The sequence below is a fragment of the Pectinophora gossypiella genome, chromosome 3 (genome assembly GCF_024362695.1).
Source record: "Pectinophora gossypiella chromosome 3, ilPecGoss1.1, whole genome shotgun sequence".
NCBI classification, from domain to species: Eukaryota; Metazoa; Arthropoda; class Insecta; order Lepidoptera; family Gelechiidae; genus Pectinophora; species Pectinophora gossypiella.
In genome coordinates, this window is record NC_065406.1 from 10,237,005 (window position 1) to 10,256,973 (window position 19,969).

Below are 19,969 nucleotides of genomic sequence, written 5' to 3' on the forward strand. Positions count from 1 at the left end.
CCTTGGACTAAGTAAGTTTCACTCCAATCCCGAAACCCACTTCTGTAACATTATAAGTAATAGTAAGACATGCAAGCGGCGTTCGTTATCTGACCGTTATAGACGCAGCGTACGTTGCCTCTATAGATTTAAGCCGTACGTATGTTTACTCATCGATTTGGCACCTGCATGTCAGCCTGCAAAAAATGAACAAACATTCTCAGGCCGAAGAATTTAATATAGAGTGGCGTCGCATGCGATATGTATGCAGCATGCGGTTTTGATATTTGCTGAAAATTTCGAACAAAAAGGTTACACCAAATAAGTATCTTTTATCAAAGTTTCATGTGTACTTTGACAATAGATAAGTCTGTGTGACATTGTACGTACCTTTTAAGTATACAATAAAACTGATGCCGTTGATTCTATTATCTAAGGTTCTTCTTGATAGATTACAATATAATTAATGATGAATTGTTCTAAGCGACAATTTTACTCTTTTGGTTGGTTTTCATCGGTTATTTACTTATAGTTAAAGTTTACCTACAAGGTAACGTTGCAGGTTACCTACGTTTTATACTGAATTAAGCATTTTACATTTTTCTTGCAGGAATAACTGAAATAGCCTTATTAATATTGTGTTCGTATCCTATAGTCTATTGTAAAGAAGTTAAGGATCACGGTATGCCTAAAACCGAAAATGAAGCTTTGGTTGAAGTTCGAGCAGTGTTTATCAACTGCGAGACAAGTGTATGTATTTAGTTTGTCTTATTAAAATATGTGCTGTTCAAATTATAGCAGAAAATTTTGACTATTATTCCAAATATTATAAAAATATGAAACTCCTGCTAGTTGCTGTAATGTTACATGTTGTTTATAGGGAAATAAAAGTTGATAGGTAATTTCACGGCGAGCATGGTTTGCAGGATTATCATTATTTTTTCTTGGCTCATTTTGTCTTTTACATTTACAGCAATAGTTGAACATTTGTGATTCACAAAATGAATAGACCTTCACATTGAAGCTATTTAGTTTCCTTCTAGAATCTTTTTTTCAGGAGAAGGAAGACGGGCTGTACAACGACATCTCACGGTTCCAACGACAGGAGCTGTTCAAACATAACGCTCTGCGCGACTGCAGCAAAAAATTGGCGCTGACTGTCAAAATGACCAGCGATCCGCTAGTCAACATGGTGGAATCCGTTAATGCTCAACCTTTAAAGGTGCTTCACATACTTACCTTAAGTATTTGTCTTTTTTATTGTATGTATCTAATTAGCCTGTGTCCACTCATCGCTAGGCATAGGCTAATTATCTTACATTCCCATTTCCAGTCCAGTTCAAGTCTGATCCATTGCTCTCCGACATAACTCAAAATCTCGTCCGACCATCGGGCTAGTGGTCTGCTTCGACGTCCAATATACTCCATTTATTATTAAAGTTGTGAAGTCGCAAGTTGTGCAGGATACACACCACGGGGGCATTCGTTGTAGTTGCACATAAAAGCAAGCTTTTACCCAACCCGCCGCGCTGTCGAGCAACGTGGAGGAGTATGCTCGATAAATCCTCCGGTTAATTGAGGGTGGCTATCTATGTTTTTTATCTCTAGGAAAATCCAGGTGACGAGTACCTCCCCATCGACCACGTGTTCGAGGGTACGGACCGGAAGCGTGTGCGTCTGCTAAACCCATACATTTTGCGGCTTCGTCGTGAGTCTCCACGACAAGCCTACAAACTTCGCCGCATCGACGTATGTATTATTTCTGATTCCATTGTCAATTATGTATTAAAAGTTGGTCGAGAAGTTCTAGGGTTCTGTTCCATCATAAAAGGTGGATGGTGGTGGTAGGTGGTGGTTGACAGAAATAAACGCTTTTAACTTTGTATTTATCACAAAAGGATTAGATTAGGAAAGACAAATGGTAAGGTATCTAAGTACAAGGTGGAAAGTGTTTCATAATAATATTCTTTCAGACGATCAGCGGCTTTTTGACTAATACAGATACAAAGAAAGGGGATGACAAAAGAAGTTCCAAAAAGCAAGTAAGTTTTTAAAATCTTTACGTAACACTAGTATAAAATACTTAGTTAACAGTAACATTATAAGCAATAATAATGGCCCGAAATAGGTTCGCTCACGGCGAGACATGGACGGATCGGAAGGTGACGAATATGCCTTGATGCTAGGATCCGCCGCGTCTGTCTTCACACTGGAGCATGAGCACCCAGGCAGGCACAGCTACTCCGTACGTATCGGCCGGCTGCAGGAACTGATCAAAAGCCCACCCAGCACACCTGAAGTTAGCGATCAGCTCTCCAAAGACTGTGGTAGGTATTCTGTAATTTTTATACTATAACATGAAACCATTTTCTAAACACTATCACAGTTTAAAATGTACTTTTTCAGGTTTACGATTATTCGAAATGCCGACATCAAAATCAGTGTCAGAAAGTAATCGCAACATCATCAGAGGTGACGCAATATTTTTAAGCTTAATTTCAAGAATACGATCTATCACAGCTATCTTCCGTAAAAACTTCAGTCTTTATTTTAGTCTCAATCGCGATATGGGGTTCATAATGTTTAGGGTTTTGATCTTGAGCTAAGTATTCCTCCGATTCAATAATAACTGCGAAGATTTTTTTCTTAACTTGTGTTTGCATCCATTGGGGCATTTCTCTCGTGCTTTGTAATATACAGTTGAAGAAAGATTCTAAGGCATCTGGATCGCTTTTTGCCTTCACTTCATTGGACCGGTCGAGGCCAGTGCACCGACGTTTGCTTGGACTCTCGATCGTTTCTGGCGCTTCTGTAGTTGACACATCTTGGTCAGAATTCTTTGAGGTTGAGCCTGTCGTCGGTGGGTCCATCTCAATGTTTTCTGTAATACGATACTTCATATGTGGTTCTAGAAACTGCATAACTTTGGCGTATTTCCACGTAGTAATTTGGGCCGGCAATAATTTGTTCTTGCCAAGTTTCGCGCGCTTTAACGCATCCCGATGATTATCACGCAACTTTTTCCATTCTGTTTTAGCGACATGAACTGAAATACAAAAAAACGATGTTATAACATCATAACAAGCATTTCAATTTATCTAGGCAATTACAAAACTTATGAAAGTTATATATTTAGAAACCAGATTTTATATGATATTACGTATTTTCATTTTTCATGATATTACCGATTGGCATTAGGACAAGCATAAGCTTTAATTTCCTGTAAGTCTCATCAGTGGATGTTATTGGACCAAGTTTCATACAGTTTTGACCTTTGTCGTTTTTAAAAAAAATTGTAGATTTTTAATTATTAGAAGAAAACCAGTGTTTGTATTTACGACCTTATCAAAAGAATATAATCACTACGTTCAGACCTTATACAGGGTGTTAGTGACATCGTAACGAAAACTTTGAGGGATGATTGAGACCATGATTCTGAGATGATATCAAGTGGAATTTTCCGTCGCAAAAGTATGGAACAGAAAATAACTTAAAAAAAAACAAAAATTTTCATGAATTTTCCGACTGAAAATTCCACTTGATATGAACTCAGAATCATGGTCTGAATCATCCCCCTCAGTATTCGTTACGATGTCACTAACACCCTGTATATATGACATAAGCTGCCGCGAGGCCGAAATTTAGAATAAATTCACTCTTTGGTTTTCTGTAAATAATACTGTAACAAAATAATGATTTCCGAAATAAAGTAGCAAATATAGAAAAGTACAAAAGGTCTCAAAAAATCTTCTATACCGTAAATAAATGCTGAAAATACAGGGGGTTTCTGTTAGCGCAGTACCGTACGAGCCCCTCTATTTTTTGGGCCATCTGTAAAGTAATAAAATCAAACGTGATCGACCACTGTAAAATGTAACGTTTATTGGCAACTTCTGGCACTGCCTACGCCGTTAGGGATTACCGACGTTAGTGCGAGCGCGTCCCATAAATCAAAATTACGCAAACAAAACCTTCCTTGTAAGTTAGGTGATAATACTTACTATTTGAGAATAAAACAATGTTTTTCTTTATTTAACATAACAAACACTGTTTTCGTTGTTTGTTTGCTATTGGTTACATTTCGTTTTTGTTAGCATTCTTAGTCTTCTAGAGACATTTCATTTAGGTATTCAGGTTACAATAAGCTAATAGATATCTCGTGACACAAACATATAACTTATTTTGCGGACCTTTAAAAATAGTTTTAACTTCTAATATGTCCATTGTCTCATTGACTGTAAAATGCTACAAGTATCTAATTTAGTTATACATAGGCACTTACTATTAGGTATGGAACTGTCGTTGTAATGGTCTACAACTCGCTGCCAGGCATCGTCCTTCACGTGTGTCTCGCGGTAGTCTTGATGCAAGGGATTCCACAGGCAAGGTTGAGCACGGACTCCTTCGATGAAAGCCTCCATGACGTCACCTGTAATTGCTAATTATGTAGGTCTGCGCAAGTGACTGGAGTGCAACAATATGTTTAGAGGCTTCACTTACTCGATAATTAGTTCAGCCAACTTTTACGTGTTTTATTATGGGCTTTTTAATGCGCGTGTCGCGAGCAAGCGCAGTGACCGGCCTCGCTCTGGCTCGCTTTTCCTCGCGCGTTGCTCCCCGCTTCTTTCGTCCACAGCTATAGCGAGAAAACCGGTTTATATTCCAACTGACTCAGGTAATGAATGCCGCCGTGTTGCCAACCAGTCCGGCAACTCGCTCCGCGAGACACTTCAATGAATTGTTTGTTGTAGGTACTTCGGGTACGTCCGGCCGGTTTTTTAAGCGCTTTGGTTGCACATAATATTATCACACGCGTCATTATTACTTTCAGAATTTGAATTTAATGTAGGTATTTTAATAGCAAGGATAAAAATAATAAGTAATATTTAAATCTGGTAGTCTCATTTCCAGAGAAAAGAGATACATGTCCAAAAGACAACGAGACGTTGCTGATACGAGATAAGCGGCATAAGACGAACGAGGAAGTTGTAATACCTAGTAAAATACCCAGAACGCAAAAAGATCGCCATTATCAGAGACGTGAGGAAGATATTCCTAATGTTGACTATGATATGAACAGTGTTGGAAAACTCAAGCATGCCAATCTAGAAACTAGGCCGATAGAAAATAAAAAGAAGGAGAGGAGTCGACATGGTGACGCTCATTATGGGAATGTTAGGTCCAAAGTTAACAATACTAGGGAAGATTCTGATAAAGAAAAACGCGTAAGTGACGATGTGAAGCGCAGACAACGCAAAGATAAAGCACACGAAGAAAAGTCAAATTATAAAAGCAGTCGTCATATTCCTGAAAGCGATTTTAATTTGTATGAAATTGGAGCGCCTTACTTATGGTACAACGTAAAAGTACAACTTTTTGAAAAACTCACTACGCCCGAAGGGAAAACTGTATGGAACGACTTGACAAAAGGATCGGAGGCGAGGTACATCCAGATGATAAATATCTATTGCAATTACTTCATCAATAAACTATTTTTTATTGTGTTTGGTGTTTCAGTGTAAGCTCATCTACCCCAGAGTGGAAGGGTCCCGATCTGAACGTACGGTACCGCTCTGCAGAGTGGGTTCCGCGGGATGACTTCACGCTCCCGACTATTGATCTTTGTCTCCTAGAACCGTATCGCGATGATAATTTGACCTTCACTGATGATGATGATATACCCAGTAGAAGTAAGTTCTATCGCGGTAGCCGGTATAAAGCAGTAGTTGTTGCTTCCGTCTTCGTCCGCATGTATTTCAAGACCTTTCAAGTACATTCCGGATAAGTGGAACGTAGGTCCTACTCCTAGGAGTACCTACCTACTCTGTACCTGGGAAATGATACTCTATGTACGTCTCAGGGTTTTCTTTAGATCTATCTAAGGAAAATATAAGAGACAGTTACTTTTCCTTATGATGAATGAAACTGCCCCTGATAGGTATACATTAGGAAAATGTACTGGTCCATCAGGAAAATATTATCTAGGTACATTAATAAAGAACATATTAATGACAGGCATGGTTAAATTATTCCGTCGCACATTGTATAGGTACAATACAGTTAAGCGAATTGTTTTTAGATAGTCATGAAAACTACATAGTTGTGCCGGTTGAAGATATCATCGGACTTGAAGATAAAATAAAGTTGAAGAAACGTTATGAAAACGAATCTAGTACGACTGAAATAGATCCGTCCAACATGAATGAAGAGGTACCTATCTGTTATGTATGTTTGTTATAAATCCGTGATAACTCTGTTCGGAGAACGCGTCACATACATCGTAGTGTCACGGGTTCGAATGCCGGCTCGGGCTGCAAACTACGAAATTCGTCTTTATGAATGAGTTAATATGCGTGGTGATATATTGTTAACCTATTGCAACAAATATTTGTTACTTTATAAAGAACTATTATTTTTCTAATATTTATGTTACGTAAAAGTAAATTGACATTACGATTTTGTAGATCAAAGCGTTAAGTGTAATGCAAAAAAGTGCGAATTAAAGAGTTTCGATATTTAACTTATCGTCAAATTAAACCGTTGTTTACCAAGGAAAGTAGATAACTGTCGACGTGCTTACGCACATAGTTAACGCGAGGGTCGATGTAAATACTCCATTCTATCTCCAAATTTAGTTTTCAAAAGAAGAGATTTGTCCCTTTGATTTTTTACAATTCCTGTCCTATATATTATAATATATATAGCTGCAATCTTTATTATAACTGCATACCTACAGAGTCACCGTCGAGTAGAAGTGCGTGTGTCGCGAGCGATATTCGGCAGTAGCAAAGAGAGCTTCGCCGTGTCGTCATCAGGAGACGATCGCTTCCTCACTCTGCCATTCCACCGGCCTCACCACGCTCAGATCGACTTGGAAGTAAGAGCTGATGACAACCAGCTCGTGCGAGTCGGGTGAGGAATGAAAAATGACTAATTTGTTCCGAGACAAATGTTATAAGAGCTATCTGTTTTACGTTCGTATTGCTCATCGAAGGTAGAATAAAGCGCGGCCAATTATAAGGTAGCACTTAAGTATTACATAAAGTAGGCATGTGTAATGTGTATGGATATTGTATTTTTCAGCTATAACGCCTAGGTATAAATCTAGGTACCTAATTCGTTTTGACTACTTATACTGCACTGCACCATACTTATTTTAGGTCCATAAGTAGGTATCTAAATAGTTGGAGTTCCATCTGCCTAACATGATGTACCTATTGTGTAAGTGTAGTAGGAAGAATTACTTTTCGCAGATCATCAGCACGTATCTCGACTATCGTGGCAGATAACACGCGAAAGAAACGTACAACATTAACTTTACAAGCGACTAACACGGGCTTAGCATCCGCACGATTCAAGTAAGTTTCGTCATTTACTTATACCTACGACGAATTCGATTCCTTAGTATTTTTAACATCAAGAGCGATTGAGTCAGTAGATAGGTGAAGTACCTATCAGCAGAAACTGTTTAGTCACGATGTTGTATAAGGATTGGGTCACGCAACTCCATATTTTAAGATATGATACGACGCGCGTCGCTGTTATTCCAAAAACGCAGTTTGAGAATATTCTTAAACCTATATTTATATAAGTACTTAATATATATAAGTAGGTAATACTACTGTTAATCTAGGGCCGTGGCTCGCGAATGTGGACCAGAGCTGACTAGTATGATCAGCGCCAAAGGTAAAGAGGAGATCAGCGCGGGCCCAATCTTACTGCCGCCACAGCACACAAGAAGGCTTCACTTAGATGTTCCGTTTGAAGTACCTGTGGACATCACACACTGCAACGGTTAGCACGTCATTATTGCTACAACTTTGTAGATTGAGCCGCACCATTCCGCCTAAAGCGCAGAGCGGTTAATGTAGGTACTATTAATGGCTACTAATAAATTACTTGTTTCTTTGTAGTGGCATTAGTAAACGACGACGAAGAATCAGTGGCGGTTCGAGAAGTGACTATCCGTAAAGGCGATAGATGTTTTTGCGTCTGGCATTGCGACTGCGTTTGTCTAAGTAAGAATTCTGACAATAATTTTGTATATCTACGTTACACACTTAAAATTTCGCCCGTAATCCTTGGAGAGAACGTAGCTACAAGTCAGAAATCAGAACACCTTGCAGCCCGCCTTGGTACGAATATCAAGTAACTGTTAATAGTATAGTGGCAAAAAATAAGCAAAAGTCTTTACTACTCCGTAATTTCATCTATGGCATGTCCAGAATGATATTATCGTTATCACGTTTTCCAAGGTGTCAAGATTTGCTGCAAATAGTCTTCTATTGACTTGTGACTTTGTCCGCCGCATTAGAGTCCACGGGGTGAGTTTATGTATAAATCTAACAGGAAACCCTGAATAGGTACTTATATTCTAAAGTTTAGCTCCTTCAGGAGAACCGCCTTCAAAGTAATCTACCTACATCAAAATCTTTCTAACGAGATATAGGTCCTCGGTGTTGGTGATGTAGACCAAAATGTTACCTACTTTTACTCAAATTGTCAGGCGAAGACCCGAAGCTGCTGTGTCGTGAAATGTCGCAGTCGCAGCAGGTGGCGGCGGGGCTGTCGACGGCGGGGCGGCCGCGCCACGCGCGCTCCGTCTTCTACAACGACGACTGCAGCCTCAACATACTCGCCTGCATCATCGGCGTCTTTATTTTCTTGGCTTTATTGAGTTAGTTTACCCTAAAGTTACAGTTATAGTTAGCATGCCAACTCGCCCAGCCAGTCACTGTTGTGCAACTACTTGCTTGTGTAACTGCATGGTACGAGTTACTTAGACATATTAATCTTCTACTATCACACAAATTATCACAAGTTTTTTAACACTCAACTATAAGCAATATTGCAGAGCCGACCTATAGTAAAAGGTTAGCCTCTCGTTTTACAAAAAAATATTATATTGTTTCTTATAGGTCTAATCAAAGCGTCTGTAGGTCTTTTATGGCCAAAGGCACAAAATGCCGGCATGACACTGGTTATAAAGGAGCCGCCAGTCCTCAAGAAGTACCACGAGCCTGCTATAGCGTGCCGTGCTGTCGAATACGACGATGACGGCTGGCCGATACATCCCGACACCAAGGAACGCACTGTTCTCATCATGTCCAAGTAATTTTTCTTTGTACCTACCTATAATCCCTGTAAAGACATTTTATACAACATGCATAGGATGTACTCCACAGTGGAGGTAAAAGAGTCGATTTTGATATACAACCCGCTTGTAGACCAAGCAACCTTTCTTTACTCTATGAACGCGTACGTAGTTATACACTTCTCATCAAAAAAATCGAAACACTTCCGTTTTCATTGTTTCTGTCCGAATTTAACACAAAAAAGAATTCATACGATGAAAAAAAATACATAAATGTATAGCTGGCAGTTTGGCCATTACAGTAATAAGCGAAAATTCTAAATTCAAAATTAGAATTTCATTTGTTTATCTTATAAACGAAATGAATCACTGTTTTGAGACAAATGTGTGTTTAGGGTTGGAGTACATTTAGCGTTTAAAAACTAAAAATTGGCGCCTATCCTTAAACTTTTTGTTTTTTATTTCAATACTGTGACTTTGGGACGTCTGAAAAAAGGTTTTTTTTTCTAAAACGTATGGATACTTCGCCCACAGAAGCCGCCCAAGTTGTGGCATTGCTGGATTCTGGCTTTAGTCAGCGTGTTGTGGCTGCAAGACTGCATCTAAGCCTGTCATCTGTTCATAGAGTCTATAAACGTTATCGGGAGACTGGTTTGTTCACGCGCCGTTCAGGATCTGGCAGGAATCGGGTCACTTCTGAGCGAGATGATCGATTTATTGTTCACAACTTCTTTAAGAAATCGACGCCTTAACGCTTTTCAACTGCAGCAGCGGCTTCGTGTTGTACGAAGGGTGGCTGTAAGTGACTCTACAATTAGAAGAAGGTTGAAGGATCGTGGACTGGTACCGCATAAGCCAGCAAATGGGCCGAAATTAACTGCAGACCATCGAAGAGCGCGCCTTAACTTTGCACGTGAGCACCTAAATTGGTCATACCTACAGTGGAGCAAAGTTCTCTTTTCTGATGAGTGTAAAATTATGCTGTATGGTAACGACGGAAGGAACAAGGTCTACAGAAGAGACGGAGAACGCTATGCACAATGCTGCATTGAAGCTATGGTGTCGGTTCGTGGACGGTTTGGGGAGGAATCAGCGCCGACGGTAAGACAGAGCTTGCTTTCGTGTCTGGGCCACGTCTGCCTGCACTAAACTGTCATCGGTACGTCGAAGAGTGTCTCGAGCCTCATGTGATGCCCTATGCACATTTTATTGGCAACGGCTTCATATTCATGCACGACAATGCTAGGGCTCACACCGCGGGCGTCGTACGAGATTATCTTAACGAAGTCGATATCTCTATTATGGAATGGCCAGCAAGAAGCCCGGACATGAATCCCATTGAACATCTGTGGGATGAATTAAAGAGACGAATTCGAGCAAGAGATCCTGCCGCAGAAACACTTAGCCAGCTGCAAGATGCAATCCAAGAGGAATGGGACAATATACCACAGCATGTGATCGTGACTCTCATCCGATCGATGAAGAACCGTATGGAAGCAGTAATTAGAGCTCGGGGAGGGAATACAAGTTATTAAATAAACGTTTTTTAGCTTTTTTTTTTCATTTACGTGTGTTGTTTTATCCATTTCCTTTATACTCCATACGGAATAAAAATGACTCATTTACTATGAAAAATTCATTTAAATTTAGAACATTAACATTAAGATTTGATAAGCTCATATTACTCACTATTAAACGACATTTAACATTTATTCCTAAATGTACACATTTTTCTGATAATCCTGACAAAACGTAAACTTGCAAGGTGTTTCGATTTTTTTGATGAGAAGTGTATTTATCTGCTATAATATTTTCTTTTTCAGGGAAAAGATGTTTATCTTAAACGCAACTATGTTCCTGTCTGTGCCTGGCATCATTTTGTTTGGACTATTTAAAAAGTTAGGAAAAAAATTAAAGCATTGTGCCAAGGAACATTACAACTACCTATACAAGCAAGACAAGTACGCTATGAACGCGCAAGAAGATGTGCAGGTATTACTGGCAACTACGACCGTTTGCTTTAGGAAACAGTAAGGAATTGCACTTTTAGAATCTAGAGCCATTTGAAAACTTAGTAGATGTATTGTTGTTAAGATTGATGTGAGAAGAGGAGTGCAATTCCTGACTGTTTGTAGAGTGTGGAGCTGGTCCTGCGGCGGAAGCGGCGGCGGGACAGGCTCCGGAACTGGATGACTCCCCTCGCCGAAGAGCTCACTAAAGACGTCTTCCAAGAAGGACTCACAGCTGGCAGTTGCCCAAACGAAGTAAGAATGTTCTTGCCTGCCATTCTTTATTCCCTAAACTATTTGGGTTGGTAAATGTATGTAGGTAGGCATTTTACGCAACGTCTTAAGATGAACGATTATTTTAGCAAAATAACTTCATAAACGTGGTTTAGTTAAGCATTAAACAGATCTAAGAATAATGGAAAGTCTAAATATTATAAATATTAAATCTTAATTGAATTTGTGCGGAATTCTGTTGTATTAAGAACCACACGACCGCCCTATATAAGTCCTAGATATGTCCCTAAGGACACAACCACGAGAAATAGAAAGGGTTTGATAAGCACTGGAACCAAAATAGTGTAATAAGATGTTGTTAATATTTGGCTAACAGTTACGACCACTGCTACACGACCAGAGTATGGCTAGCAAGTCCGACATGTTATCCTGCGGCGACTCGGAGCAGGACGACACAGACTACGTCCTGATGCAAATGCAAAAGAGCCGCGAATCTCTTGCGGTAAATATTTAATTTATACAGTTTTTCTTATATTTACAAAATGTCCAGCTTTTTCAGCATGAACCATCCAATACTCTTATAAGTATGTTCTCTCCCTCTTGGATCGGTCCCTCATGTCTGAAAATCGTGGCCATCTTTTGTGGAGTGGATGATTTGCCCTGGAATTAGCACCGACGTTATAAATTTACTTTAGGTAGGTACTTACAGTACAGTACACTTTCAAACCAAACCCCTACCAAATTAAAATCCTGGAAATACTTTTATTTTCCCTAATATAAAAAATAGAGCCCTGTCTATATGACCTACTACTCTAAATGTGCATGTTCCTCGATGTGAAACTAAATACCTACGTAGGTAGGTACCTACTTATTTTTAGTTTGATTGGCATCGATGAAATATATCTCTGCACAATGCACATATCCATAACATGATAAATATGTCTTCTTCTATCGTGTGGTTGTAATCCACCGATTACCAACCCCATCAACCTTGGTGTCAGGGTTATTATTGAGCCGCAATAGGCACCTGGAGCTCGGTGGCGCAGCGGTAAACGCGCTCGGTTAGTGTTGGGTTCTTACCCGGAAAATTCCCGCGTTTTGGGAATTTTCCCAATTCTGAGGGAAAAAACCCGAAAAATTCCCATTTTAAGGGAAAATATTTTTTATCGCATATATTTGTATTAAAAGTAAGGATTTCCAACAAAGACCATTTAAATATAATGTATGCCTACAAATGCCCAATTTATCTTCTGTCGTAGTGTCGTATGAACTCTTAAAAAACTTAAAGGAGATCATCGGATTTCGGCCCAGAAGTCAAAGTGCCGGGCAAAAAATAATTTTGCTATATTCCGTTAGATCTTATCCATATGAGCATTTATTACTATGGCACCAAAGCTGTAGGGTCAATATCTTCGGTTTTATTCGATTTAAAAAACTGAATTTTCATACATTTTTGGTGAAAATGTGAAGTATATCCCGTTAGAACTTATCCATTTGACCATTTATTATTAGGGCACCAAACGTCTATGACCATTATTTTGACTTTTGTTGGACTTTACGTTATAGTTTCTGTGTGAAAAGTGCCGGTCAGCAAAAAACACATGTCAAAGCTATCGAGAAGATACCTGTAAACATTATTCACTATGACAAAAACGTGTATGACCATTTATTAGTTTGGCTTTTGTTGGATTTAAAAAAAAACTTGATTTTTGATTCATTTTGTATAAAAATAAAATATAACAGGCGCGTTATTTAAGGGATCGTCAAAATGTTTATTACTATGGCATTAAACGACTATGACCAATATTTTGAACTTAATTCCATTTTCCAAAAATCAAAAAAAAGTTTTATCTAGTGATAATGGAACTATCTTGCTAAAGGCGTAATATGGTGGTCGTCTTTTGAAAAATAGGTTTGCGTTTGACCACTACCTTACCTGATAGTGATACATGCTTAAGAAACTACTTTTTTTAAAGAAAAGTGTATACAAGGAATAAACAGTGGGGTGATAGAGGGACCTACTATGTTATCGGCCGAGTAGCACCAGGACATTGTGATAGGCATACTTGCAAAGTACAACTACCCGACTCCTGTTTTCCCTAACAGATACTTCAGACGTCATGCCAATATACGAGTTTCGTCACTAGATGGCAAGCTTATCTTTGGAGGGTGGTAACCATTTACGGTCAAGGTGAATCAATACCATAATTCAACCTAAACTTAGGCCGTAACGTTGAGTCGAATGCAAAAACTACAGCCAACGTCATATCTAAAATCAGATAGTATTAATATAGAAGTTCACCTAACAACACACAAAACAAAAACACAAAGTATTTATCTGACTAATAACTAGTCATTGGGAAAGCTCTGCTTGTTGTCATTGTTAAAATTTATAAAAAAAAGTTTTTTTTAAAAGTCCAATAAAAGCCAAAGTCGACATTTGGTAGTATAGTAAAAATACATCGTTCAAGTCGTTTACCAAAAGATTTGACTTATTTTGTTTCGCTGGCTGACATTTTCCCATTTGAACCAAAACGGAAAGAGAGACGAATAAAAAGTCAAGATAACGGTCAAAAATGTTTTGCGCCAGATTATTAAATGTTTTAAAGGTCCTTTGTAATCCGCCGTACCGCATTTTTTACCCAAAGCACTTTATTTTCATACAAAACAAATAAGAAATCAAGATTTTTAAAATACTTACACTAAAAGCCAAACTAATGGTCATACAAGTTTGGCGCTATAGAAAAAAATGTTAACAGACATCTACTCGATACTCTCAACATGATATTTTTGCTGGTCGGCATTTTTCATATTTAAAATAAAACGTAAATTCCAATAAAAGTCAAAATAATGGTCATAGATGTTTGGTGTTATTAAAAAATATTGAGAAGCAACTATTAGACAGATTCGACGTATTTTTTTCGATGGCCGGCATTTTAACATATTAACCAAAACTGAAAGTCCAAATAATGATCATAGAAGTTTGGCGCCATACTAATAAATGTTCTAACGGTCCTTTGTAATACGCCTGTATACCTTTTTTTCCAACGGACATAATATTATTTTTTACAAAATGTATGAAAAGTCGAGATTTTTAAAATCCAATTACAGCCAAACTAATGGTCATACACGTCTGGTGTCATAGTAAAAAATGTTCAGAACAATCTACTCGAAAGGTTTGACACATTTTTTTTCTCTGACCGGCACTTTCAAATTTGGGCCGGCCAAAGTATGGAAAGCCGATGATCTCCTTTGTAATATATTTTGAATGGAATGTTCGATTTTAATAATTCCATGCAAAGATATCTACATATTATAGGATATATAGGATGCTTTTGGCACGAGAGAATGTCATCATCGAGGAGCAACATGGTTTTGTGCAAGAAATTGGGAGGCACGAATACCTACAGATATTATTTACTTGGACTATGAAAAAGCTTTTGATCGAGTTCCTGTCACACCATTGATTGCTAAATTAGAGCCCTTTGGAATCAGAGGCAATGTCGTGAAGTGGATTGAAGACTTCCTGTCAAATCGCACATTCTCTGTGCGCATCGGAGAATCATACTCTGTTCCCAGAAAAGTCCTCAGCGGTGTGCCGCAGGGATCGGTGTTAAGACCTATTTTATTCAGTATCTACCTTACAGATCTTAAACATGGTATCATGTCTGATATATCACTCTTTGCAGATGACACGAAAATAACGGGGAATCCACTTATTAGCCATAATATAATCCAAGATGATCTTGATAGAGTAATTGCTTGGACCCGAGATTGGCTAATCACATTAAACGTAGACAAATGCACTGTGTTGCATGTTGGCAGTAACCACCCCACGTTGAGTTACACCATTGACTCAAAACCTCTCGAGTGTGTTAAAAAATAAAAGGACCTTGGCATAACGATAACACATAATCTAAAGTGGGACGAACACATTATTGGAATCACTAAGAAGGGTAACTCCCTTTTATACATAATTAGAAAAGCTTTTTATCATATAGATACGGAATTGTTTCTTAGGCTTTACAAAACTTACTTACGTCAGACTGCTGTTAGAACATGGGTTTCAAATATGGAGACTTTACTATCGGAAGGACATTGCACTACTAGAGAGAGTCCAAAGAAGAGCAACAAAGATGGTGACAGTACTGGCTGGCCGGAGTGGACCTTAGCGGGGGCCGCAGGACTCTCACCTCTGGCTTGCCTTCATTGGCCAGCCAGAGTGGGGCGTTAGAGCTATACGCTCGCAGGGTGGAAGTGAAAGATGCACAAGTCGCGAGTTGGTAAGGCGGGTAAACCGCCTCGCAGAAAGCGGTGTACACCTCTTGACACCCTGAGATGCTCACAACCATGTTGCTGCCTTGCCGTCCAGTCGCGTCGGCTAGATAGGTGGCCCAACCAGTGAGTGACGAGTCACCGCCTGCCCAATGTATCTCTGTTATTAACATTGGTCGAGCAGGCGCCATAGTCCCCCATAGCCCCAGTATATAGGTTCACTAACCCCCAACCTAATAGCCCAGTTACTTTTGTTCCCATAATCTGCAATAGTCCTACACGAACCAGGGATAGTCTTTGGGTGCACTCCCATAGTGCATACAGGGATAATCGCCGGTTGGTGTCACAACACATTTAGAGTAAATTGTCTTAAGGGGCCTCTACGTGTTGGCTTCGGCCCCACGCACGCCTTCCAAAAGTCAGGGACTCCATGACAGACCCGACCCGAGACATGGAAACGACATACAAATAATAATAAGATTAAAAATAATTAAATAAAAAATATTTTCCCATGATTCGGGAATTTTTCGGGTGTTTATTTTATTTTCCCATATTTTCCCGATATTTTTTCTTTCCCACCCAATTTTTTCTTTCCCTGCCCATCACTACGCTCGGTCTGCGATTGTTGAAGTTAAGCAACATTCGCAAAGGCCGGTCATAGGATGGGTGACCACAAAAAAAAAAGTTTTCAGCTCAAGCTCCTCCGTGCTTCGGAAGGCACGTTAAGCCGTTGGTCCCGGCTGCATTAGCAGTCGTTAATAACCACCAATCCGCACTGGGCCCGCGTGGTGGTTTAAGGCCCGATCTCCCTATCCAACCATAGGGAAGGCCCGTGCCCCAGCAGTGGGGACGTTTATGGGCTGGTGATGATTATGAGGCACCTGACATGACTCATGTAACGACTACGTACTTACATCAGTAAGTAAGTAGTAACCGGGACCAACGGCTTATTCTTATTTTTTGGACATTCAGGTGATCAGCCTGTAATGTCCTAACCACGTCCTAACCAAACTAGAGATCACAAAGTGATTTTTGTGATTTGCCCCACCGGGAATCGAACCCGTGGCCTCTGGATCGTGAGCACATCGCTCAAGCACTGGAAAGTAAGATAAATTAAATATTGAGCACAAACGGTCCGCCGGCGACCTGAGTTGCTCTATGAGCACCAAAGACACATAACACGAAAGGCAATGAGGCGGGCTTACCTATTGACGATGCAGACTTACAGGCAACCAACACAAATAAATAATAACAAGTCCATGAATGTTACCTAGGGTAAGTATTAGGTTACGCCATAAAATTGTATAAATATTTATAAGAGTATTTCTTCAACAGAGAAGCCAAAAGAAGATAACCGAGTCCGCACTTTCATCCGATAGAAACCTTTCCCAAGCGAAAGACACGAGTACAAACAAACGTTGAACGAGATTTTGATATACCTACCTACTAGGTACCTAGTATTTAATTCGTAACTTTTATTGTTGATGTAATTCATAGATAGCTTTATTATTTTGAATATGATCTTTTAATTAATATTTCGTCCTTACAATATTTAGTTTTATTTGTAAGCTTATTTATGCTTATTTATGACCTCTCTACCATGAAACCAAAAAATAACCAATGGCCAGTTTTGCCTACTACAACTGCTAATGATACTCCATAGTCTACCACGGAAACGAGTTTAGCGTGAAGAAAAGAACTTTTGATGTGGTAGGTATACATACAGGGTGTTAGTGACATCGTAACGAATACTGAGAGGGATGATTCAGACCATGATTCTGAGTTAATATCTAGTAGAATTTTCCGTCGCAAAATTCATGAAATTTTATATGTATATCTACCTACCATGTGGCAACAGCTTAAAGAGCATCACGGGGATAATAGGTAAAGTGCTTATTGGTAGTACCTATTTGTCCTATTACTTTTGAATTTGGTTTATAATCACACGAAGTTTGAAATTTGAAGAAAAGCACGTTCCTTGTATGGGGAGGGAGCCACTATCCTTTCTCTAAGGGGGAGCCCTCTTCATTAGCCCACCCCGGCGCCAAGGAGGGCTAAGCGTCAGCTCACACCGAAACGCCATGCATTTGAATAGAGCAACTCAAAATATACTTTATTTACAACACAAAACGATACATAATTTCATTTTAAGAATTCAGAATACGTTGCACCACGCAGCGCTGCGCCTCGAGATGCATTACAGCGTAGCGCGACGTATCGCGGCGCAGCGGTGCATCGCTAGTACGCGCGGCGTGTAGAGGTCGTGCTGCGTCTCGTGATGCCGTGCGACGCCGCGAGGCGCAGCCTGAAGCCGCTGTAGCAACTAGTCTACTATTTCCATTCAGACTTCGTTTAGAATTGATGCAGTTCGATCGAGTGCTCGAGTGAAAACATAATGATAGACTGGGATCTTGGTGTACGCACCCGCCACATGCGCTTGTAAATGGCAGACTGCACCCGCAGCGAGTCTACGATGCGTCTGTCGACGTCTTGCGGCGCAGCGCGAAATCATTGGCCTCTTCGAGTATCGTCGCGTCGCGTCGCATCTCTGTGTGAACTGACCCTAAGCCCCAAGTACTTTTACAAATAGTTTTGTGACCACTTCGGATCCGTCATTTGATAGACTTGGATCGGATGTGGTGTGAAAACACTCAAAGAGCAACACGGTTGAGTAGCCATGCGCAGGCTACACCTCTGGGAACCTAAGGTGCGCAGCTGATACGACGTCCTTCAAAAACGCCTAATTGTTTTTGTTGATCAACAAGTGACTGAGCGATTGTTTTGTAGTTGTCATGGAGATCATCAAAGAGTATTTATATTAGATCATGGTTGTCACTTTCATCGAACGTTAGCGACTTACCAGTTTGTCGATAGTTTTTTTTGTTTTGGTTTTCCGGATATGATTTTTTTTAATAAATACTCCTCCAATAGACAAGCTCGTTTCAAGTTTGTAGTCCCGATTTTTAATTGGATTGTATGTCTATCTGGGGGCACGGTAGTGCCCCCGCCAAGACGAGCAAAGCGAAGCGCAAAGGCAGGCACTAGGTACCTACCTTTTCTCGAAACGTTTCGCCGATTTTTTGAACCCTCATAACTCAGGTTTGGATTACAGTAGATAAACTAAACTCTCAGGATATGTTGCCAGCAGTTTACTCATTAAATCTATAAAGTTTCAAGTGCATAGCTATTATACTTTAATTATTATATTATATATAGCTACAAACCCATGTACTGACTGACTGACTCACTGACTCACTGACAGGGTTGTTCTCCCAGAAGGAGCGTCGGGGGGTCAAAATGATGTATGGGGGGTGTGATCGGGACCTCCCGGTGAGTACGGGAAAACTTCCAGATCTTGGAAAACTGCTCCGCATCAGGGAGACACCCTACAGTCTGGCGAAACTATCGCACCTGGAACGATTCTTTTTTCACAAAACCTATTTAATTCTTGGTCAAATTCAATCACCGTTGAAAAAAAATCAAAATGGCGGAAAAACAAGATGGCCGCCATACAAAATTTCTTTTTTCTAGAAAATGTCTCGGAGGTAAAAATGATGTATGGGAGGTGTGATCGAAACGTCAAGCTGAGTATGGAAAAACTGTTCGATCTTGAAAAACTGCTCCGCATCAGGGAGACACCCTACAGCCTGGCAAAACTATAAAACCTGGAGCAATTTTTTTTTCGCATAACATATTTAAATCTTGGTCGAATCCAATCGCCGGTGAAAAAAAATCAAAATGGCGGAAAAACAAGATGGCCACCATACAAAATTTTGTTTTTCCAGAAAAAAGCTTCAGAGGTAAAATTTATGTATAAGAATGTGATCAGAACGTCATGCCGAGTATGAAAATACGTCTGGGTTTTCGATAGCTGCTCCGCATCAGGGAGACACCCTACGGCCTGGCAAAACTATGGCACCTAGAACTTTTTTGTTTTCACGAGACCTATTTAAGTCTCGGTCAAATTCTATAGCCGATGAAAAAAATGGCGGAAAAACAAGATGGCCGCCATACAAATTTTTCGTTTTTCCTGAAAATGTCTCAGAGGTAAAATTGATGATCGGAACGTCATCTTGGAAAACTGCTCCGCATCAGGGAGACACCCTACGGCCTGGCAAAACTATTGCACCTAGAACTTTTTTGATTTCACGAGACCTATTTTAGTCTTGGTCAAATTCTATCGCGGTAAAAAAATGGCGGGAAAACAAGACACGCGAGCAGCTTGCTGCGAGCGAACCACGCGACATCTAGTTTTTATTAATATTTAAAAGACCCCGATTTTGACACTCACTGACATACATACTCACTAACGATCATCATAATTATAAGGTACTTCCAGATGTCTTAGAATTGCGTCTCACTCACTATAGAGCCAAAC

General features: G+C 39.8%; 2 protein-coding genes across 3 annotated transcripts; one reads left to right on the forward strand and one right to left on the reverse strand.

Annotated features, from left to right (window-relative positions):
• The first annotated feature begins 663 nt into the window (after window positions 1–663).
• Window positions 664–17,082, forward strand: LOC126382293 (uncharacterized). Its single transcript, XM_050032111.1, has 18 exons — window positions 664–733; window positions 1,047–1,201; window positions 1,588–1,728; window positions 1,953–2,021; window positions 2,108–2,306; window positions 4,879–5,422; window positions 5,497–5,669; window positions 6,059–6,189; window positions 6,716–6,891; window positions 7,233–7,337; window positions 7,613–7,773; window positions 7,893–7,997; window positions 8,486–8,656; window positions 8,898–9,090; window positions 10,897–11,065; window positions 11,209–11,337; window positions 11,693–11,818; window positions 16,927–17,082. The coding sequence occupies exons 1-18, from the start codon at window positions 664–666 to the stop codon at window positions 17,011–17,013; spliced, it is 2,904 nt and encodes a 967-aa protein (XP_049888068.1). The 3' UTR covers window positions 17,014–17,082.
• On the reverse strand, window positions 2,023–4,852 carry LOC126382053 (uncharacterized). Of its 2 annotated transcripts, none has more exons than XM_050031740.1 (3): window positions 4,507–4,852; window positions 4,262–4,408; window positions 2,023–3,025 (listed from the first exon to the last, which is right to left on the reverse strand). In XM_050031740.1, the coding sequence occupies exons 2-3, from the start codon at window positions 4,398–4,400 to the stop codon at window positions 2,478–2,480; spliced, it is 687 nt and encodes a 228-aa protein (XP_049887697.1). In that variant the 5' UTR covers window positions 4,401–4,408; window positions 4,507–4,852; the 3' UTR covers window positions 2,023–2,477. The 2 variants fall into 2 exon arrangements, with proteins under 2 accessions (XP_049887697.1, XP_049887696.1); XM_050031739.1 differs by having other exon boundaries at window positions 4,480–4,852.
• Window positions 17,083–19,969: the final 2,887 nt, after the last annotated feature.